Source organism: Aythya fuligula, chromosome 1 (assembly GCF_009819795.1).
Source record: "Aythya fuligula isolate bAytFul2 chromosome 1, bAytFul2.pri, whole genome shotgun sequence".
Classification (NCBI taxonomy): domain Eukaryota; kingdom Metazoa; phylum Chordata; class Aves; order Anseriformes; family Anatidae; genus Aythya; species Aythya fuligula.
In genome coordinates, this window is record NC_045559.1 from 153,227,767 (window position 1) to 153,248,660 (window position 20,894).

The 20,894-nt window shown below is 38.2% G+C and overlaps 1 protein-coding gene across 2 annotated transcripts in view; it reads left to right on the forward strand.

The window, feature by feature from the left end:
* ABCC4 (ATP binding cassette subfamily C member 4) overlaps positions 1-20,894 on the forward strand; it is a 148,911-nt gene that overhangs the window by 65,791 nt on the left and 62,226 nt on the right. For both annotated transcript variants that reach the window (XM_032192288.1, XM_032192295.1), the window contains one exon: positions 15,679-15,758. In XM_032192288.1, the coding sequence (XP_032048179.1) occupies positions 15,679-15,758 (80 nt within the window). The remainder of the gene's footprint in view (positions 1-15,678; positions 15,759-20,894) is intronic.

Sequence of the window (20,894 nt, forward strand, 5' to 3'; positions counted from 1 at the left end):
AAGGAGAGCAAGCTAGTATTACATTTCTTGGAGAAACAGGATTCGTTCTTTGACTCCACAAGGAGGAGATGCAAGCTAGTGACCTTTAGTGCTAGAATAAGTCAGAATTTGCAACCTTCTTTGGGTTGTTTCTAACTAACTACAAAGTAAATGGGATGGTTTTCAGCCTGGAAGAAAAAGACTTAAAAGGCCCTTCACATCCCTTAGATACTGTGTAGAGCAGCAGCTTGTACTTGTTTTTCATCTGGTCTTTGAAGGGATGGAGGTTCTTTGTAATGGGCCTTGACCAGCAGACTAGACAAACAAAACCCACTGTTGATCTAAGAGGAGATGCAGTGGGTGTAATGCTTGCTCCTCAGACCAAATTTACCTCTCGCTGTATTTCTGTTTCTGCTCTAACACCCGAAGTAATTCAGAGAGGGAACAGAGCAAAGCAAAGCAAAGCAGTTATTTCAATTCCTGAATTCTAGACTATCCTCAAAGGCTCTGATACTTCGATCTAATTTGGTCTTCTGATTTTCTGTTGATTCTTCCAAATGCTTCAGACTTACTTAGACAAAAGCCTCTTTCTTCACAATTGTCAAATTTCATTGAATCTCAAGTCTTGGTGATAGAGCTTAATTGTCAACAAAATAAGTCTTGGTTTCTGTAAATTGTTTGATCCTCAATTGGTTTAGAAGTGACAATATACTTTCTTTTACAGGGTTTAGATATTGTTTCCATGTGGCATATGGAGCAAAGTTGGACCAACTAAAGAAATTATTTCAATTGTTTTCTGTCAGGAAGGCTTAGACAAAGAGCTTAGTCTCAGATCCTTTAAAGTTCAGGCATCTGCCACTAGGGGCAAAAATTATTTTCCTGTAGGCATTCGTCTTTTATTATAGATTTACTGTGCTGCTTCACTTTGTTGATAATCTAATTTAAACCTCAGAGATGAGTCATACCTCCTCAATGGGATTCAAATCCAGTTTGAATTCTCTGATGTCAGAACCTTTCAGTTCTTCTTTTCTCAACATAATGGTCGTTTGGGAGCCTGAATGCGCTGAGGAGGAAAGATTGTGACCCGTGCAAGCAGTAGCACATTAGTAATATTATTTTACAGCGTATCTAAGTCTTGTTATCAGTGTTCATTTGAGTTTCTCGATCAGGTAACTTGTGATATCTTGACTTAATTCAAGTCCTAATCCTGCCGGGTGGCCCATTGTGGACGGACCTCTGAAGGTATGAGGGTGGTGGTACCCTGCTGAAGTAAGGAGTCTTCTGTAAAGTGGAGTAGACCTCAACGTGTGAATCAAGTGCTGTTCTAAGGACTTTTGTTTCATGAGACTACAACTTTCCACACTAATTGTGATATGACAGTTTTGCAGGAAAATAACAGATTATGAAAGAGCACAAAACCTTGATGTTGAGACATTTCAGTGGTCTTTCTTTGAAAAAATTAAAATACACATTTTTTTTAAAGTGCAGTTGTCCAGAAGGTCCTGAAGGATTTTAGAAAAATCCAAACACTTAAACTTGTTGTCCTTGAAAGCGTGACCACTGTACAGTTCACCACTAAAAACTTTAGAAATTGAACTTTCATATTTTGCTATTTAAGGACTTCCACTCTGGAGGCAGCCACAGACAAAACAGACATTCAGGGAGTTAAGAGGCATTGGATTATTGGCGTATGATTATCCAACTTCAGAATGCATATGAAAAGCATCTAATAAAGTTGAGCTACGTTTTGAAAACTATTAGAGCCAACGCTTGTGCTCTAGATATTATAATTAAATATATACAATGCTAACTTTTAATAATTAATACTCTGTAATATTAGCAGTGCTTGGATTATTGACATGGTTTGCCTTCCATAGAGTTTTTGTTGGTGTTGTTAAAGTTACACTGCTGTTTCCTATTTTTAACAGTATCCACAAATTGATACAGGAGCAAGTTCTCCGATCATGCGGTTATGTGAGGAGGGAAGGAAAAATGTAGATATTTTTCTATAGATATTTAATTTTATTATTGGATGTGTGTTTTTCCATCGTAATCCTACTTTATCAGGAATTTTGTTAATGCCTTTTTAAAACGCAGAATAACATTAATGTCTTTGTTTTATAACAGCCTTTCCCAAAAAAAGTCTAGAATCAGTTTATGAGCAATGATCTTCTGCAAAATCTGTAGTATTTATTCCAAAAATATAACTTGTGCTTCAGGTCCATGAAAAGATTTAAAATTTAAATGCATTAGATACTAATAGCTGAAAGTACTTTTGTTACTGTCGTTGCATTGCTCCTCAGTTGTCCGGTTCCTTGCAACCCTGGAACCTCCTTTCATCTTCCCTCAGAATGTGTCTGATAGAGTTTCTGCAGATAAGCTTTTAAGATTTTAAAAAAGGAAATATGTGTATAAAAATTAAAGTTAGGTACACAAAGTGAATGCATAAAATAATTGGAAAAGTCAACTGTTAAGACCCGAAGATGGACACGTTTGTTTTGGAGGAAGGAAGAAAGCTTTTACTGAGAATTTCTCTACCTGAAATCTTAATCGGCCTTGTGAAAGCTTAAGACCATGTGTGAATGAAATTAAAGGAACTAATTGGAGTATACTCTGAAGACAGAACAGGCTATTACCCCTACAGTTTTGTAGTTGTGTAGTGAAATATGCTCCGGTAAGAGCAGTTTAATGCAAGAAGAAACTAAAATCCTCTGAACTGTTCTTCAAAGGCATTGCTCTCAACAGATTGTGAGTCTTGCCTCATCTGTCTAAGTATAACCTTGTGAATAGTCAGCATATATCAAATGACTTATGGCTGTGTGGTGTATTCTGAATGCATTTTGCAGTCCTTCTTTAAGTGACAATGGCGTTGTGGTTTCCGCAGTTTTAATTTGGGAACTATTTCACAACCCGATATCTCATTTGCTGTAAGGATTTCCCATGTTTTTCAGTGTAAAGCATCCCTTTGTTGCTTTGATGACTCACGTAGCTGTTGCCATTTCCCTATCTGGCTGGTTTTTTTGTTACTCTGCATTTGCAAAACATTAATTCAGCCACTCTTCTGCTTGCAGTCCCCTTCTGTTTGCCTTCCCTTCTCATCGGCTTTGTCCCAGCTGAGTCAATGTCATAAGGTGCTGCTTGGGTTATTTTTCTGAAGGAACGTCTCCCCTCCCCACTACCTCAGTATCCTCTGTACCTCACCTTGTCTGGCTGCATGCCTTGGTTGTGCTTGGGTGGTATTCTGTTCTTAAGCATGCTTGTTTGTGCCCAAGAGCTTGTGCCATGCCACGGTGAAGGGGAATAGAAGAAGAAATGTTGAAGGAAGATGAAGACGAAACGAGGAAGGCAGCGAATGAAGGAGAGGGAATGTGCAAACAGCCGATCTGCACAGGGGTAAAATTCAAATCAATGTGTGCCAAGCTCTTGTGATATCCAAACATCCCAGGTTTGGCAAATTCTGGGACTGTTACTACCAGCTAGTCTTTTGTCAGTGCTGTCTTGCAGCTCCTCCCCAGGGCCAGATGGAGAGAAGGCTCCTGATCTCACAGCCCCGGTGTATTTTGAGAGAAGACTCCAGGAGGTGCAGAAATGAGCGTGGCGTCATTTCAGCATTAGCCCTCTTTCCCTGCAAAGCTTTTACTATTTCTGCACCTGGTAACTGGAGCTGTTGGCACATTCCTGTGTTTCTTCCACCCTCCACCATCGTTTTGCCTGCTTATCTTTCTTGCTTACATCTTTGTAACTTCCTGCTCCCTGTGCAGCAAAGTTCATCCACAAGCTGCCTTTCCTTCATCTTCAAATCATCTCTCAAGATATACCAGTATCATCCTAACCGCATTTATCTGCAAACTGACACGAGTTAAACATCTGGGTGGAGAAACTCATTAATTCCCTGACCCCTTTGTTTTCCCTCATTTAAAAAAAAAATAAAAAATAAACGAGAAGGCACACATCTTGTCTTGCAACTTTATGTTCCAGCTTACTGCTGCATCTTCCCTTTGCTCTTTGTTCCTTTTACAGCCGATTGTGTTGGTTTCCCTTCACTGACACAAGAAACTCTTGAGGGAAGGGCACGCCGCTGGCTATGTGATTGTCCAGCATGCATCCTAGTGGCTTTGCCTCCCACTTCAGATATATTAGGCCTTCTTTGGGAGTTTCTGTCATGCAAATAACAAATGATAGCATTCTCAGGAGCCCATTGTTACAGCCTGCACTCTCCTATTTTTGCCTGTTTATTTATTTAGGCGTTCAGACTGCTGGACAGCTGTAAATCAGAGCTTCACATTGAAGTCTATCTTTGAATTGAACAAAGACAAAATAGACTGTAAATTTTAGTCACTTTTGCTTGAATGATTGCTCAGAGAAGCCATTTTTTTTCCCTCCTTGATGTGTGTGAAATTCTTTTCTCTGTTTACAAAAAAGTGAAGAAATGTTGCTGTTAGCATAATTCGGTTTCCCATTCTAAGTTTGTTTCTTATTCTTTAAAAGGCATAAAAACCAGAATTTTATAGGGTCATACCGGATTTTTCCTTAATTTTGAGCAATGTAAACGTCGGCATATGTTTTTAAGTAATTTAACCTACATCCTTAGGTAAAAAGCAGCATATGTTTCTCAAGTAATTTAATCTACTTCCTTAGGTAAAAAATCTCCAGCATTCAGCTGTCAGGGATTCTAGGGGGATGAACTTAAGCTATACTTTTATACGAACATTAAAAGTTCTTCAGGTTTGATTTATACATCAGTGGTGGTTTAGTGCAGTCATCACTTGCAGCTACTTGCTCCTCGTATGGTTTTCTTTTTTTGTTTATCAGGTGAAGCTTTTTAATAGTTGCCCAGTAGAGGGGGTACAGTAAAGTCAGATACAGCGCAATGCAACTTTTCACAGTGCTTAGCATTTAATTATTAAAATTTCTTTCTTTTAATGTAATGAATCTAATAGGCAGTAGAGAAGAGGTCATATTTTACCTTTTTCTTATTTGAATGTATATTATACCCCACATTTCCACTTCAGTGTTGTTAATTATAGTTTGGGCTGTAAAGAAGTTTACATTATAGTGATTTTTTTCTCCCCTGGAAGCTGATGGCCCAAAGAAATGCATTGTCAGACTCTATCTAGATTCCTTTGGACAGCACTTCTTGCTCGAAGAAAACGCTTGGGAAGTGGTTGTTGCCTTCAGCTGTTCTGAGACAAAAGATTTTTTTTGCTTGTTTCTCAGGCGAGATTTGCAAGGGGAATTTGATGCCAATCACAAAACTGAAGGAGGAGGTGAAGTCATCCCTCCTTATACCCTACAGCCCAGTCCTCAGGAAAGGATCCATGCCCCAAATTAGGGGAACAAAAAAAAAAAAAGGGATTTGAATCCAGGTGAAGTCCCTCCCATGCTGATTGCCGTAGCCTTCAGGCAAACACTCATTTGCCTTCTTCCGCTGCCATACTTGCTCGCTGATTCATCCAAGGGGAGAACAGCTTCGACAGGCATGACCGAAGGAGGCCTGCTGCAGAACTGCCTGCAGAGGAGCAATTACGTGCTCACCAGAGAGGTGGGTGACCCACATTCTGTGGTCGGTGAGAATGATGCCTCCACTGCTCGTGGAAGTGGCCTGACCCAGGGCTTTGGCCGTAGGATGACAAGTCTCCCAGTATCTTTTTCCTCTGAGGTTTTGTCAATGATACCGAGTCTCATTGTTCCCAAATTTTCTGTGATTTTTGCTCTAAGATGTGGCTTAAATTGTCCTAAATTGAAGCAAAAATTTTGAGTTTGTGAGGGAGATGTTCTTTTTTTTTTTTTTTTTTTTTTTTTAATAACACAGAGAATTTTAAAAGCAAAATGCTTTGATTTTTGCATAACAAACAAATACACAGAGTTCTAATTTTCTGGTAGTTCTACCAGCATTTCTCTTGGGTTCAGTAGTAATGAATTTCCATGGGAGATGGGAAAAAGAAAACAAAACCAAAAACATTACCTGGTTTCATCTGTTGTTATTTCTGGCTAGCCAAACCTGGAGGTTTGCAGTGGCTCTTTTATTAAAAAAAAAAAAAAAAAAAAAGGTATTTCCAGACTCATTAAATGTGTACATATGGAATGAACTTTGGAGAGAGTCGTTCCTGGCTAAACAATTCACATTTTCCAGGAGAGGAGAGAAAGAAAAAGAAAGCGATGCTAAAGAAAAGAGAATGATCGAACCAAAGTAGCACGCCAAGCAGAAGATGAGCGTTTTCAAAGTCAGATGCCTCTGCTCTTTGAGCTGCCCAAAGACTTTATCCTCCAAAATGGATGGGCTAGATAGAGGCCAGAAGTCCTGGCTCAGTTTTCCCAACATTAGTCTGTATGGAATTCCCTTCCGTGGCTTCAGAAAAGGCAGAAAACAGGGTACATGGGAGTTGTTTTCTTCAGTATGTGGGAGAGCTTCTGATTACATCTGATTGGTAAAATACAGGATAATACTTGTTTTCGGGATGGTCGGTCACTCTATCAGCCACACTGAAGATTTCAGGAAGGAAAAACTTTCTATTCAGTGACATTCTACTTGGTTATTGTTGTGTTAGACTGAAGTGTTGATTTACCCCATCTAACTTTGATGCCTAAGAAAGAGGGGGGAAGGATGGTAAGAAAATCAGCAAATATGAGCAGATTTGCAGGAGCTTTGTGATTTTTTTTTGCCTGATACCTTTCTGAAATGCAGTATATATAGCCTATTCTGATACCATCTCTATAGGGTTCCTTGATATCACAGGAAAACCACGTTCTGTTGGAAAACCTTACCAGAAAGGTGGCTTGTTCTTCCTTTTTTTTTTTCGTTTTAATTGTATTGATGCATATTGATGTATAACCCCCCCAGACCTGAAAGTAGCTCTAAAGTACCTCCTCTCCTGTCATGTAAAAATTCAAGCAACAGCACTCCTCAGAGATACCAGTCCATCCTGATTTCTGATGTCTTTAGTTCAACTCATTGGGCGCCTTAAAACAAAAGCAGCAAAGCAACAACTGGGATGTATTTCAGTCCCAGTTGGGTTTATAGCAGAAAGGAGAACTGGACAACACAAATGCTCTTTCACAGGTGGATGTGTTTGTGGTTTAATAGTTCCGTAAAGAGTTCAATCATAACCTGGCCTGTAAAAAGTCTACATAGGCCTATATTTCATATATATACTCTTCCAGGTTTCTATTATGTTATGCTTTGTCACATGGTGATAAATTTGCATCTGAAGTAGAAAAAGTTGGTGTAAATCAATAGGAAATTCAGTAGATAGGGTGCTACTTACCCACTGGTCTTGAAAAAGATGTTCAGCATTTTCAAGGAGTTACTTTTTTTTTTTTTTTTTTTCCTTCAGGAGGGAAAGGGGGAAAGTGTCAACTTCTGTTGTAGCCCCTCTTCTGTATAAATACTTACTTTATTAACTCGGTCTTGGGTCTTATTTTGTTAATTTCTGCTGTATAGTACAGTATCAAGTTGTGTTTTCACGTATTTTGACAGGACATTGCAGTTGGTGGCTTGGTTTTAGTTTTATATTTTTTTCAGCATCCTCAAATGTAGATTTTATTCATTAAACTCAGGAGAACAGCGAATGTGTAAAGAAAAAAAAAAAAAAAGGCAGAAAATATCCAGAATTTAACTCGTGGAATTGTTAGAACTTTGTTCCAGCAATCTTCATCGCAGATTACATATGAAAAAAATCAGAATTACTCTGGGGGGGAAGGCAGGGAGGCAATGTGTGCCACATCAGGTGCCCGCTTTCATTGTCATTCTAATTACGAAGTGGCGATGTGGCTTTGTACTTGGGTTATAGGATAAAGCAGTGTTATATAGCCAGAAGATTGTTACTTTAAATGATTCCAATACTTCCTTTCACAGTACTGTGAAAAATAAAAAGCTGTGAATGCCAGTTACTGTCACAGGAGCTGATATTACACTGATCAATATTTCTTAAATTGCTAATGGATATATTATCCCAGATCTATCTTGCTTTTGTAAAATAAATTGTTTTGTTACTGAATAGGGTGTAGCACTTAAGCTAAAAACGTACCGTGAATTCTGTTATGAATGCTGAAATGAGAGCTAACATGGTTAGTTGGTAATGACATACAATATGAAAGGCAAATGCAGTGCAGAAAGTATTTTGAGACTTTGCATGAAATCAATTTAAGAAAGAAGGAAGGTTACAATTTTTTTCATAGAGATTTTTTTCTTTGTGTGCTTCTGTTTTTAATGAAGAATTTACATACGCTTTCTGCATTGTATCTTAAATGGAGAGAGAGACTTTCACTGGTGGTAACCGATGTTAAAACACATGCTTTTCCGACATCAGGAAAGACAAAACCAACAAATTAACTGTGCCGCATCATTTAGAGAAGGGATAAGTGGGACTTGGATGGAGCACTGATGTTTTTTGATTTTCTACAAGCAGGGTAATTCTAATTGGTAGCTCATTGGAGTCCTGAGTGATTCTGGTGGACTGGAAAGCTCAAGAAACAACTGTGTAGTTGGGATCAGTGTATGTTTTCTAGTAATGTAGACATCTCCATTATCAGTAAAAATAGAAATTTGTTTGCAAAGAAGCCTGTTTTCCTTTCTTACCATCATCAATAGTTACCCTTTTTTATTTAAAACTTACACTCAAAAATAAGAACAATCACAGCGTTCATATTTTCTTCTCATTTATTAAGCTGTTTTCGTGTTTGACAGCATTTGTGTAAAAAGTCCTTTTCAAGTAGTAAATTAATTTGGATAGAAAGCATCCCACCTGAATTTATTATGTGCTGGCAGTTTAGATAAATGGATATTATGATCTCAGCATATTTTGGCCCAGCACCACCGTGCCTATTTACAAATGTCTAAGAAAGTGATAATATTCCTGTCAGAGTCAGGCTGCTGAAGGAAAAAAAAAAAATGGGGTAGCATTTCTTATTTATATTTATAGGATGCCTGTGGGGAAGACAGTAATGCTGTATATGGCAGTTTATGTGGACATGTGGTGCTAAACATACATTAAAAAAAGATAACAGACCTATTGACGTTTCTTTGTAGAAATATGGAAAAAAAGCCGGAGCAGATCTGTAATTGACAGCTATGCAGGAGATGCATTTCCAGTTTTCTTTCTGAAGAAATATTTCACAAACTTACGATTCCTTTCAAAGTCAGTAATCCATCTTTAATTACTTTGTTGATTTCATAGTTGTATTTTACAAGGTTGATGTAATGTCTGCTTCCTGCCAACATTTGATATGGACAATCCACTTTTGTCACTGCTTTGATGGAATGGAAGGCTCCTTGTAGTTACAGTACTTTTTTCCCCCCCATTTTTTCTTTTCCTTGTGTGTGTATGAATTGAGCATGGGTGAAGACTTATCAGTCACAGTATGCCATAGCTTAACAGCAAGATAGGCGGGGAGCTGTCGATTTATGCTCCTGACAGAATGGGAAACGTTCAATGTAGCTAAACTGGTACATGTTTAAACAGCCTGCGCAGTCATTTCTTTTATTCCCACCTTTGAGCGTTGTTTTATTACTATACATGCATGTCTGAGGATTATTTTACTGCCATGTGTCTGGTTTAAAATATTTTGGTTTTATAGTCTGTAATTTGGGCTGTTAAAGTAGATTATTTCTCTCTTTAGGGGAAGTTAACGCCTTTACCTGTAGCTCATCTTGTCAAAAAGGTAGGGATGGTCTGTTGTAATGCACCTTCACAGGATGGAGAATGATGACAGCACCGTAAGGTGGTCGCCCTGCTCTGCATCCCTGTTTCCAGCACCACTCCGGAGCCTGCTGTCAGCAGAGCACGGTGCACGGGGGCTTTCTCCTCCTTGCTGATTAAAGTAGGTAGCTGTGAAGTGTTGTCCCTCCAAATTAAAGTTGCCTTAAACCAGGAGAGCGTTTCTGTGGCACAACTGATTTGGAGCAAGTGTGCAGTCACAGTTAGAGTCGCAGTGCACATTATTTGTGCAGATATGACTAAGTACCTTATTGAATCTGTTCCTAGCAGTGCAAGCTGCTTTCAGACAGGTTTCTGCTCCTTTGCAGTGGGGAGCAGGAGATAATGGTGTTTAATTTGTCACTTTTTCTTCACGGGGACTGGGCAGTGGGGAAGCATCCCTGTCTTCACTGTTACACTAGATGAAGAGATTTTAAATACTTTTTTTCCCGGGCAAATGCGGTGTACTTGTAGCAAGAAGATTGGTATTTAGACCAGTTGCTATGGAGTTGTCTAGATTACTACGCAAAGCAGTATTTATTAATAAAATGTGTAGCGAACTAAAGTGTGATACATTTAAAATTGCCTGGATTGGGGATTAGCCTGAGATCTGAGGGGGGAAAACATTCGAAATGTGTGCACCCGTGCACGCACACACACAAGTGGCAAAACCTTTCCATCCCTAGAAGGTCCTGCTCTTTAAACCTTTTTCTTTTCCAAAGAGATGAATCAGTGGACTAGAGAGGTATTTCTGCAATGTATGGGGAAGAAAGTGGGTAGAAAGGCTTTGCAAGGTATATAAAATCAATCTGTCCGCTTTATTCTGTTACACAGAAGAATTTCAGTGAATGCAGCGGCCAACAAAGAATACTGGAAATGCCAAATACATTTAGAAATAATGTACAGCAGCTCTTAGGGTCCTTGATGCTTGGAATTTGGGTTGCACAATAGCGAATGCTATTGGTGGCATTTGGCTTTTCCTGTGGAGGATCCTAGTTTCTGGCTTAAAAAAAAATCCTCCTCTTTTCTGGTGTTTACATCACAAGTGTTGGTTCAGTTTGGATTATATTTCTTTCATCGTGAAGTATGTATAAACATTTTAAGTAGGTGTGGTACACTGTCAAGTGTTTTCATTATTTGGATGATAGGTTTGAACATCGATTCCAAAGTATCAGTAGGCACCTGCAGCAGCAAAGTGGGTATATCGCACCTGAACACATTCTGATTCATGCAATTAAAGCAGTTTAGAGAGTTAGTAAGAAAAGAGTATCACTTACTGAGGTTAGATGTCTTTTTCATGGAGAACAAAAGAGTTTTGATTCTTTCACTTCAAGTTTAGCCTAACTATTGTGTAGTGGAGGAGGTTTAATGAATCATTGTTTAACTTTGATACTGCCAAGTATTTGACCATTAAATAGTCTCAAATGTGTACATAGCACTTTGGTGACAGACTCTTATTTAACTGAGATTAATTGGCATTGAATAGTTATTTAATTACTTTGGAAGAAATCTAACAACAGTGTGTGTTCTGATTAAGTTACTCGATGTAAAAACAAACAGGGAATTGTTGAGTAGAGCACGTTCCCTTCTGCAGCTCGCTACTGACACAGCACACTAAGTGGAGGCTTGAGAATGGTTAAAGCAGCAGATCATATCTGCAAATCTGGATGCTGTTGTAACATCAGCATTATCAGCTCTTGATTTTTATTTTTATTTTTTTGTAGCTGTTTAATGAAATTTCAATCGCCTTACGACTTTTAGACTTAGTATTTCTTTTGTCCTTTTAAAGCTCAGACTGAAACTCTCTGGGATAAGTAAAGGGGGCAAGCATTCAGTGAGCTGGAAGATTTTTGTGAATTGAAAATACCATCTTAGGTTTAAGAAATACCGGCTCTTGGCATGTGTCGCTCACTTAAGGAAAGCTCACTTCAGGATTTATTTACATTATTTTTTTTTTTAAGTATTAAGTATTGTGTGAAGGTGATGTTGATAGTCTGTGGATTTGGGAGAACAGGATGTTAGAATCTTTGGAGAGATTTATTTATTTATTTATTTATTTACTTATTTATTTATTAACATGAGTTGCGCAGATTCTGTCCTTGAATAGCAGGTGCAACAGTTTCTTTGGTCTGAAGAACCATCTCCAGAAAGTTAGGTTTGCAAATACTGGTAGAAACTGTAGTCATAATTGCAAGCATTTTGAGACCTGACTCAAAGTGACTCCTGTAACTTTCCTGTCTGGAAGATTTTCTCTTGCATGGTTAATAATGCATAAACATGCCACTGATGTGCTGTGCTTCCAGTAAATGGGACCAGTTGTTTCTTCATACCTTGCAAAATAGACCTTATTTACTTGTAGACATCCTTGTAAATGTAGCAATTGCTCTCAATGCAACACCATGATGGCTGTGGGGTATTTTGTGGGTATTTCCAAAGTACAGCACTTCTTAGATCTGTATTGCGCTCTCTGCTCTCATGTGTTGGAACTCGCTTACTTAAGTGGGTTACCATTAGCTTTCTTCTGTGTAGAACATGCTGAATAAAATGCCAATTCAGTTACATCCTTATTAGCAGGATCTGAAATAAATCTCCAGTCCTGTGTCTTCCCTTATACACTCAGATGGGTAATATTATTGAAAACCAGCATCAACAAAAATAGAAATACATGGCTTTCTTTTTATTGCAATTATCACCAGAATAACAGCAGCATCATGAGAGGGAGAGGCAGACCTCTTAGCAAGAAACAAGGTGTTTGCTTAGACGTAATGATTTCAAGGGCTGTTTTCTGTAAATACTATGTGCAAGCACTAAATAGACTGTAGACAACTTTTTTCTTTTTTTTTTCCAATAACTTGAGAATTCTAAAGCAATAAAATTCAGCTGTCAGAGGTTCACCTCAGTATTTATCTGGGAACCAGCTGATTCATGTTCCCCGTGTTTAAACCATTTTAATTGTATGAGGTGGATTGTAAAAGGTTCCACTATTTTCAAGTTTTGTCTTCTGTACACCATTTCTTCTGCTCACTCATATTTTAGTCCATGTCATTTTACAGAATTACTGTATTTACATTTTAAAGAGGATTAGGCAGATTAAAAGATGTTTTCATGTTTTATTGATAACGTCAGAGTAATTTCCACTTTCCTAGTGGTGGTAGCTTGTAGCTCTGTCAAAACACAGTCTGTGGAGGCACTAAATGAAATTGTTGAGTGTAACCTTGCTTAAAGGCGACGGCCAAAAATACCGTTTTGGCAATTAATTAGCAACTTGATGACTCGTGGGATCTTGAGTAATTGTTAGTGGATACATGGAGGAAAGAGTAAGACCAGAGGAGTACTGAGACCGAGCTTTTGTCACTGTATTCCTCAAACTGCTTCACCAGAAGAGGTAGAAGAATTACCACAACCACCCCTCGTGTCCAGAATGAATGCCAACATTAGGCACTTCTCATTTATATATGTCTTGGCTCTGATCAACCAAAAGTGCCAAGGCAGATCTGTAGCCTAAAATTCGTTGTTGCAAAAATGAAATTTATTCAGGAAATGGTTGAAGATGGTCACAGCTTCCAAACAACTGCCAAAACCCGAACCCAAACTCAACACCTGCAAAATTCCTCCTTGAGCAACTTTAACTGGTGATTGATCAGGAGATATCTCAGGTGGGGGAAAAATGGGAACTGAACTCCAGGATGCTGCTGGAAGTGAAAGTACAAAAGAGTTAAATCGCTTCTGACAGTGAGCACTTTGTAAGGGTTTCTCTCCTCTAGCCCCTAAGGCCTTGTCCTCGCTGTCCAAAGGGAGTGTAAGCACTTTTCTAGGAAGGGGTTAGGATGTGCTGTTCCTCAGGAGGGACTGTGGGGGCGAGGAAGATGGTGCTCGCTTCCCCAGGGCACTGGTAGTGACCCAAGCTGTGCCCTGGCTGCAGGGCAACCCCAGCGACATGGCGGCCCCGGCCTAAGCGATATGGCAGCCATGGCCCACTGCCATGTCAGACAGCCTTCGCAGACCAGCGTCTTATATTGGGCTGCCAGTGCTCTGCAGTCGTGGCAAATAAAACTTCTTTGGGGTTAAAAGGTGAAGGAAGATTTTAAGACTGAATTAAGTGAAGATTTCCAGGCTGTGGGACAGAGCCTTTCCTCCTGTGTGCAGTTTGTCCTTGGTGCCTCTCATGGCATTTCACCAAAGGGCTGGGCACTGCTAACCTCCCCTTTCTCTGCCCTTTGTAATGTAAAACGAGGTTGTTCAGGAGACAGGAGGTTAAAATGGGGATAGAAAGCTGATATCCTGAGCCCAACTATGCTGCCACGTTGTTTCCCTCATCTGCCCTCCAAGACAGGCTGCTAAGGGAAACCCTTCCTGAAGGAAGCATTTCACCTCTTTGGATGATACATCTTTTTGCCAATGAAGTCTAGTTTCTTTGGAAAATAGCCTGGAATGTGATATTTCGAGATGTTAAGAATTCTTAGCTCAAGCATGTGTGCATGGTGTGCCTACTCTTCCATGGGCAATCTCCAAGTAAGGAAGTCACAGGAAAAGGACGCTTGAAAAAAAAATTTCCTTGGTGTTCCTTCTGATATATCTATCCCTTCATAACATAAATGAAATCAGTAGAAACTGATGAAAGTTTTTGCTAAACCTCGTGCTGCTGTATACCCTTCCTCTCTGTGTGCAATGGCTGTAAATGGGGTGAATCCTCCTGCTGTCTGCTGAAGGAACTGCCTTGGTAAGAGCAGAACAAGCTGTTCGCCACCAGCATCTTTCTTCGGAGTCATGTCCCAGGCCTGAGGAGAGGATTGTGTTGGATATTGGTTGGTGTGGAACAAAAACTCCTTTTAAAAAAAAAATATATATATATATATCAGTGTTATGCAACAAAATCTGTAATTCCAAGACAGCTATGAGCACAAAAATAGAGTGACGGTTGCTACAGAAGTTACTTCAGTAGCTTCAGTGTAGGCTCTTATCTCTGAATTACGTCTCCAACGTACTGCATAGAAACTTTAAAAAAACTACTTTCAGTCTAATGAGCTCCTTTGAAAAAAGAAAAAAAAAGTCTTTTGTTGCCAGTGAAGTGAATGTGTTTGTACCAGTTAGAAGTAATAATTGAATCAAGATATATGCAGATAAAAATGCAATGCGAGTGCATGTACAGGCATTGCACACCTTATAAAAGGACAGATTCCCATCCTTAGCTTAGTTTCTTTCCTGGTGAGTCGAGGCATCAATAGAGAAAGATACTAATCCACTTATGGGTGGCAGTGTTGTGACTTTAATTATTAAAGAATTATTGCTCTGATTTTTTTCACTCAAGTAGAACTTGGGAAAATAGAGGAGTGTAAATGCTTCAGTGATAGCAGATTAAAAATTGTTTTATTAGTTTTAATGAAGATCAGTATTGTCAAGGTTTTGAATAAGTATAAATATAAGGCTGCGTGGAAACAAATCTATCTCAAATTTTATTTCAGAAATGCCTGTGATTTGAATTCACATAATGGTGAAGGGATGAGAACAGAAATACTAAAAAGGATCATTTAGATCAACTATGATCTATCTAAGACATACATGCATGAGTGAGTTTCAGTCAAGGGCAGGAACAGATTGTGACTGATGTTACTTGATGAAACTTGTATTACGGTGCCTGTACTGCAAACCTCTTTACCTGCACACATTGAAAACAGAAAGCTTTTGTGTTTTGCCTGTTAAATTATATTGAACTATTAGCATAAACTGCTAGAAAAAAAAATAAAATCAACTTTCAAGTAATATTTTGTATTTGAGTGAAAGGCATTTGTTAAAAAGTATTCTTCTTCAAATACATTGCACTGGTTGTAAAAGATCTCCTTCCATAATGTTTTCAAAAGGTGTCTTTTTATCTTTAGATTCCAGCTGTTTCCTTTTAGCTGTTACTAAACTGGTAAAACATGGTGTGTTTAAGATATTTTGATCTTTCAAGGAATTGTATTTACTTTTTTTTTTCCTTTTTTTTTCTCCAACTCTATTTCTGTAGGAAGAATCTTAAATCGTTTCTCAAAAGATATTGGCCATCTGGATGACTTGCTTCCATTGACGTTTTTGGACTTTGTGCAGGTAATTCAGTTGCTTCTGCACTGCATGCTGAATTTAGATTCCTGTAAGCTTTGGTGAAAATCAGCTATTTGTCACAGATGTAGTTTAGTTTAAGGAAACTGCTTGTTTGTGAAAGAAAGGTGCGGTTGAAATTTAATGTGTCAGTAAAAAGATAACATGAGTAATAACTGGCAGGTAGGAGTGGCTATACACAGCTTGCTATTATGTCAAGATTTCAGTTCATAGTAGCTACATGCTTGGTAAATTGCTCCTGATTTGCCTCCAAGCAATCTGGCAAGCTTATTGCTGTTATAAGAAATATGTCCATAGTAAAGAAACAATCAACTCACATGAAAAGATAGCACAGATTAACCTAATTATGTGTCTACTTCCACAAAGAATCAAATGCTTACCACACCATTTTGGATTAAAATAGGTGTGGCTATTTACAAAGAAAAGATTAGTAGTAATAGTGTGAATATAATAGCCTTAATAGGAACAAGTGAAATAAGTTGCTGCAGACAAAAAAAGATGGACAAAGCACTGAGATTTCAATGATGATGAAAGGATAAAGGATTATATATGACACCAAGGTAGTTTTACTGTTGCAGTAACTATTAATCCTCCTTATAAAATTCTGCAGAAAGCTGCAAGGAAAAAAAAAAGAAAAGATCATAATGTATCAAAGTAACATGAATCACAGAATACACAGAATCATAGAGGCTAGAGAAAGAAATGACAGTGGATCATCTGGATCCACATAGTCGATCAGACCTGTAATGCTCCTGTCAGAAATGTTTCTTAAGGTGTTAATGCTAACTTTACTTCATCTGTTAGAGATAACTTAATCAGGATTTCAACCTTGTTTTTGATGTTTTCAAACTGAAACCAAAGACATTTTAGGTTTCTTAAAAGCAGCTTAATGACATTGCTAATGCTGAACTCTAGACACGGGGGAGGAGAAGGTTCCAAAGAGTTAGTAAAAAGACACTTCTTAAGGTAAACTCTTTTTCCTAGTTTAGTAAAGCTCTTAAAATTGAAGTATATGTTTCTCAAAGCTTTACAAGTGCCACATACCACTTGGGGGAAGAAAGGAAGGTATTTTACCTACCAATTGCAGCAAGTGCTGTGTGTTTTTTTTTTGTTGTTGTTGTTGGTGGTGGTGTTTGTTTTTGTTTGTTTGTTTGTTTTTCTTGCTGCTGTTTCCCCCTCTCCCCCCCCCTCCCACCCCTTTTTTTTTGTGAGTTAGGGAGTTGCTTATTGCAAATATTAAGACTTGGAATTTTAAGTCCCTGATAAATTATTTCCTGAAAGTAAAATATAAACATCTTTTTATAGTATACTACTCATTTTTTACTGTTTACAGAGATTCCAAATTTTCTTCAGTCTTATTAACTGGCCTTTATTAGATAGAATACTTTATTTCAGCTCTCTTTGGACAATACATAAATGTCTTTCTATTTGTCTGGAAGTTCAGGCTGTTGTGCAATCCTTATCCTCTCCTCTTTACATAGGGGTTATATCCACAAAGTCAAAACCATTTCTTCTGCGTAAAGGTCCTTTTCTATTAGACTAAGCAATGCAGAGGGGTTTGTGTTTACACAAGTTTGTCGTCTTTATAGAAGACTGGATAATGTACATTCTACATACCAGTCTTGGCCAGAGCATCCTCTGGGTCCTGAAATCTTGAAATAAAATGATTAACCCTTTTTCCTTCGTTCTGTGCATTTATAATAATGTAATAACACGAGAGTTGTGTTGCAGCCCACTTGCATGGTGTTTTTATTGCAAGAAACTGAGTGGGTGTTTTGCATGCCCTGTCATGTGGTTTAAAGGCATGCGGGGTTGTCTGAGGATGCAAAATTTGCTGGGAAAATGTTAGAGAACTCTGTGTAAGCAGAGGGAGACAAAATTGGTGTGGTCTCGTCCATACTTCCTTTTGGGAGCAGACCCTGAAGCAAATTGTCTTGAGAACTACACAGTGGTTTTTGTTGTTGTTTTCTGAGAGGACCAGCTGCTTTGCTCCAGGAGCAAGCTGGGGAAGGACGTAACCTGTGTGCGTGGTACACGAGCAGAGGACCACATCTACGACTGAATTGGAAAGCCTAGCAATTTGACCAGTGAACACATAGTCCAGGCAGTACATGATTACCAAAACTTTACTGATCTGGGATAGAAGAGTGAAGGCTGTTACTGTGAATGCGATTGTTTTCTTCTTTCAAGCTCATCCTGTAAACTGCATCTCCCCTCATGCTGATTACTTCAGGCATTTCTTTTAACTACGCTATTTAAAAAAATGTCAAAAATTATGTAAAAAAAAAATATATATATATATATATATTGTTAAAATACAAAAGTTTGTGTTTTAAGTGATAAGTTTTCTTTTTTAAAAGAAGATGTTATATGTCCAGTATGCTCCAATAGTGCTCTGTACCCTTTGGCATCAGGGAGAAAACTTAGGAACTTGCTGCTGTTTAATAATAGGCTGCTATCCATAAGACAAAAACACTTCCTTTTTGGCAGGTTTTTGAAAACTTCTAATTCTTGATCAGCCGGCTTGCTGATTAGTTGATGCCTTTTGAAATTCGATAGCAAAGATGTAACATTTATTTCTGAAGAAGCACAGATCTCTACAAAGGATAACTGTTATCAATTATGATAGAGATCTTTTGTCGGTTGTTTTGTTTGCAGGTGTCTTCTATAAGACCTCCTATAATCCCTTCAGGAAGAAATATTTTCTCCTTTCTAAAAACAGTATTAGCTAAATATAAAAGCTCTGATCCCGGCCATTGTCGTTGATTCTCTGAGAGACATTTCCCAACATTCATTGTTTAAATGGTTGTCAGGAGGAATCAAGTGAAACTTCATAAACAATGCAGTAACTGGTTCATCTTACTTTGTGTGTAGAAGCTTTTCTTGAGCGGATTTGCATTGAAGAAGTGCTCCTTTTTCTGAGTTATTGCTGAGACCATTGTGAAGCATTCCAGCCTTTTACTATATTAGCGAGTGTGTGCATCATTTCTGCACAAATAAACACGGCATGATTGGGCACTCGAAAACTACAATGTGAGCCCATTTCAATACCTATAAATTAATAATTAAAATCTATTAGTTTGGAGAATTTCATAATTACATTGAGCGCAGATTTTAAGGCAATGCTAAAAATTGATAATGTTCTTTTTGAGTCCCTAATAAGATTTATACACTGCACTACAGTCATAATGAGCATGATTAGTCTAGACAGCTATACTGGATGAAAATTAATTCCTTAAAGTAAAAGAATCAAATTTTTACATTTTCCAAAGGACCAATGAAGAAGAAACAATCACTTATGTTCAAGACAGTGGATGGATACTGTACGCTTAGCCATTAAAGCAAAACTAGAAGGTCGGTGGCAAGCTTAAAAATGCATCATAGGTCTTGTGTGTTTTTCTGAAAACCTGGTTGGACTTTGTGGAACTGCTGCTTCACAATAGCTCCCAAACGAGCAACTCTCACTCTGTCTAGAGTTTCCTTCCATCCTTTCTTCCTTAGGTTTTAAGTGCACTAAAATACAGCATACCTGTCTTTGGAGAGGCTGAGGGAAAGAGACCCTTCCTAGGAGGAGGCAGTCACTTTTTCATCTTAACTTAGGAATTTAACAGCTTATGAGAAATGTCATGTTAGTGCAGTTGACTATCTATTTGTAGAAATTACTGCATCTGTAAGATTTATAAGTCAAAAAGAAGTCTCTTTTATGAGAACATGTTTATGGCTATATTTAACTATGTGGCTGTTGAACAGAGCTCAGTGGGTAGCAGCTAAAAAGAAACTGAAAGGAAACCAAACGTAAGTTACACACTTCAACTGAGATACCTTAAATTGTAAATTTACAGCCCAGTTCAGAGCTCATTAAATTAAAAAAGAAACAGTCCTCAGTCCCGCAAATGGTCTAAATGAGCCTGTCTTATCTTCTAGAAGCTCTTCTGTGTGAAAAATAAAACGCAATGTTGTGTTCTCTACAATGCTTGCTGTTTTACTAAATACAACACTAAATATGTTTGCAAAATCAGATTTTAATTAAGGTTTTGAAGGTTGCTTCTCAGATAATCAAAGAGCTGAATGAACTTGTTTGGCAGTGGTGGTGTATTTTTGCTGGTGAGCTTGCATATTTGTAATCCCTTGCTTTAGTGCTGTTAACCTCCTTAGCCTCACTTCTCCTTTTTCCTCTTCTGTGTTACCTTTTTTGACATATCTTAAATCTCTTCAGGTATGAGTCTGCTTGTATAAATGCCATTACAGTGCTTTAAAACCTTCTAAGAGGATTTAAACAACTACTTCATTTAGATCTGTATGCTATATTTATATTTTTATTAGCTTAATCAGAGGGCAGGCCTAACAACAGCTTCAAAGTGCTACCCAAATATAAGTAATGGCAGAAATGGTTTATTTGGTTGATAGGAACTTCAGCATCCTATAAATAAGTTCAAAGGGCCCTAAGGAAGTCAGGTGCCATTTCAGATGACTGGGAAATTGTTACTTAATTTTCTTAGGCTCCTCTGAAAATACCAGCTGATGTCCCGAGTGTTTTAACCAGCTGTTGTTCCTCCTTCTGCCTTCAGCCCTGTTGATGCAGATAGGTGTGGGGCTTGTAGTTTGAAATATCATGGTTAAAATGCATGTTATAAATGCGTAGCTCAGTGCAGCATTGATAAAAACACACTGTGCTAGCTCGAGAGAATATCCATCAAGGAACAGAATAAAAGAATTTCATGAGAAAGTATTAGGAATGAGGAATCCAATCCATTCAGTAGTGTTTTATACACATTAGCCTGGATATTCGTAAGTGGCTGGTAACGTGGGTGCTACATATGTGAGGGCTCATCACAGGCTTGTTTTCAGTACCTGACTCCCACTTTGATTTGAGGTAGATTTGTAGAGGCTTAACGTCTTTGAAATGGGGTCTCAGGGTGATGGAGGATGAGCACGCAGAGTGATGTGCTGTTAGTTGGAAATTGTATCTATAAACTGACAGGATATATATAGGATGCTGAAGTGTATTCCAGTGCTGGAGTGTATTCTTCTTTTCTGTTAATTATATTATAAGTTTTAAAGGGTGGCTTTTTTTTCCCCTGTACCTTCTTGTCCTTTTAATTCTTCATTGATCTCATTACCTTT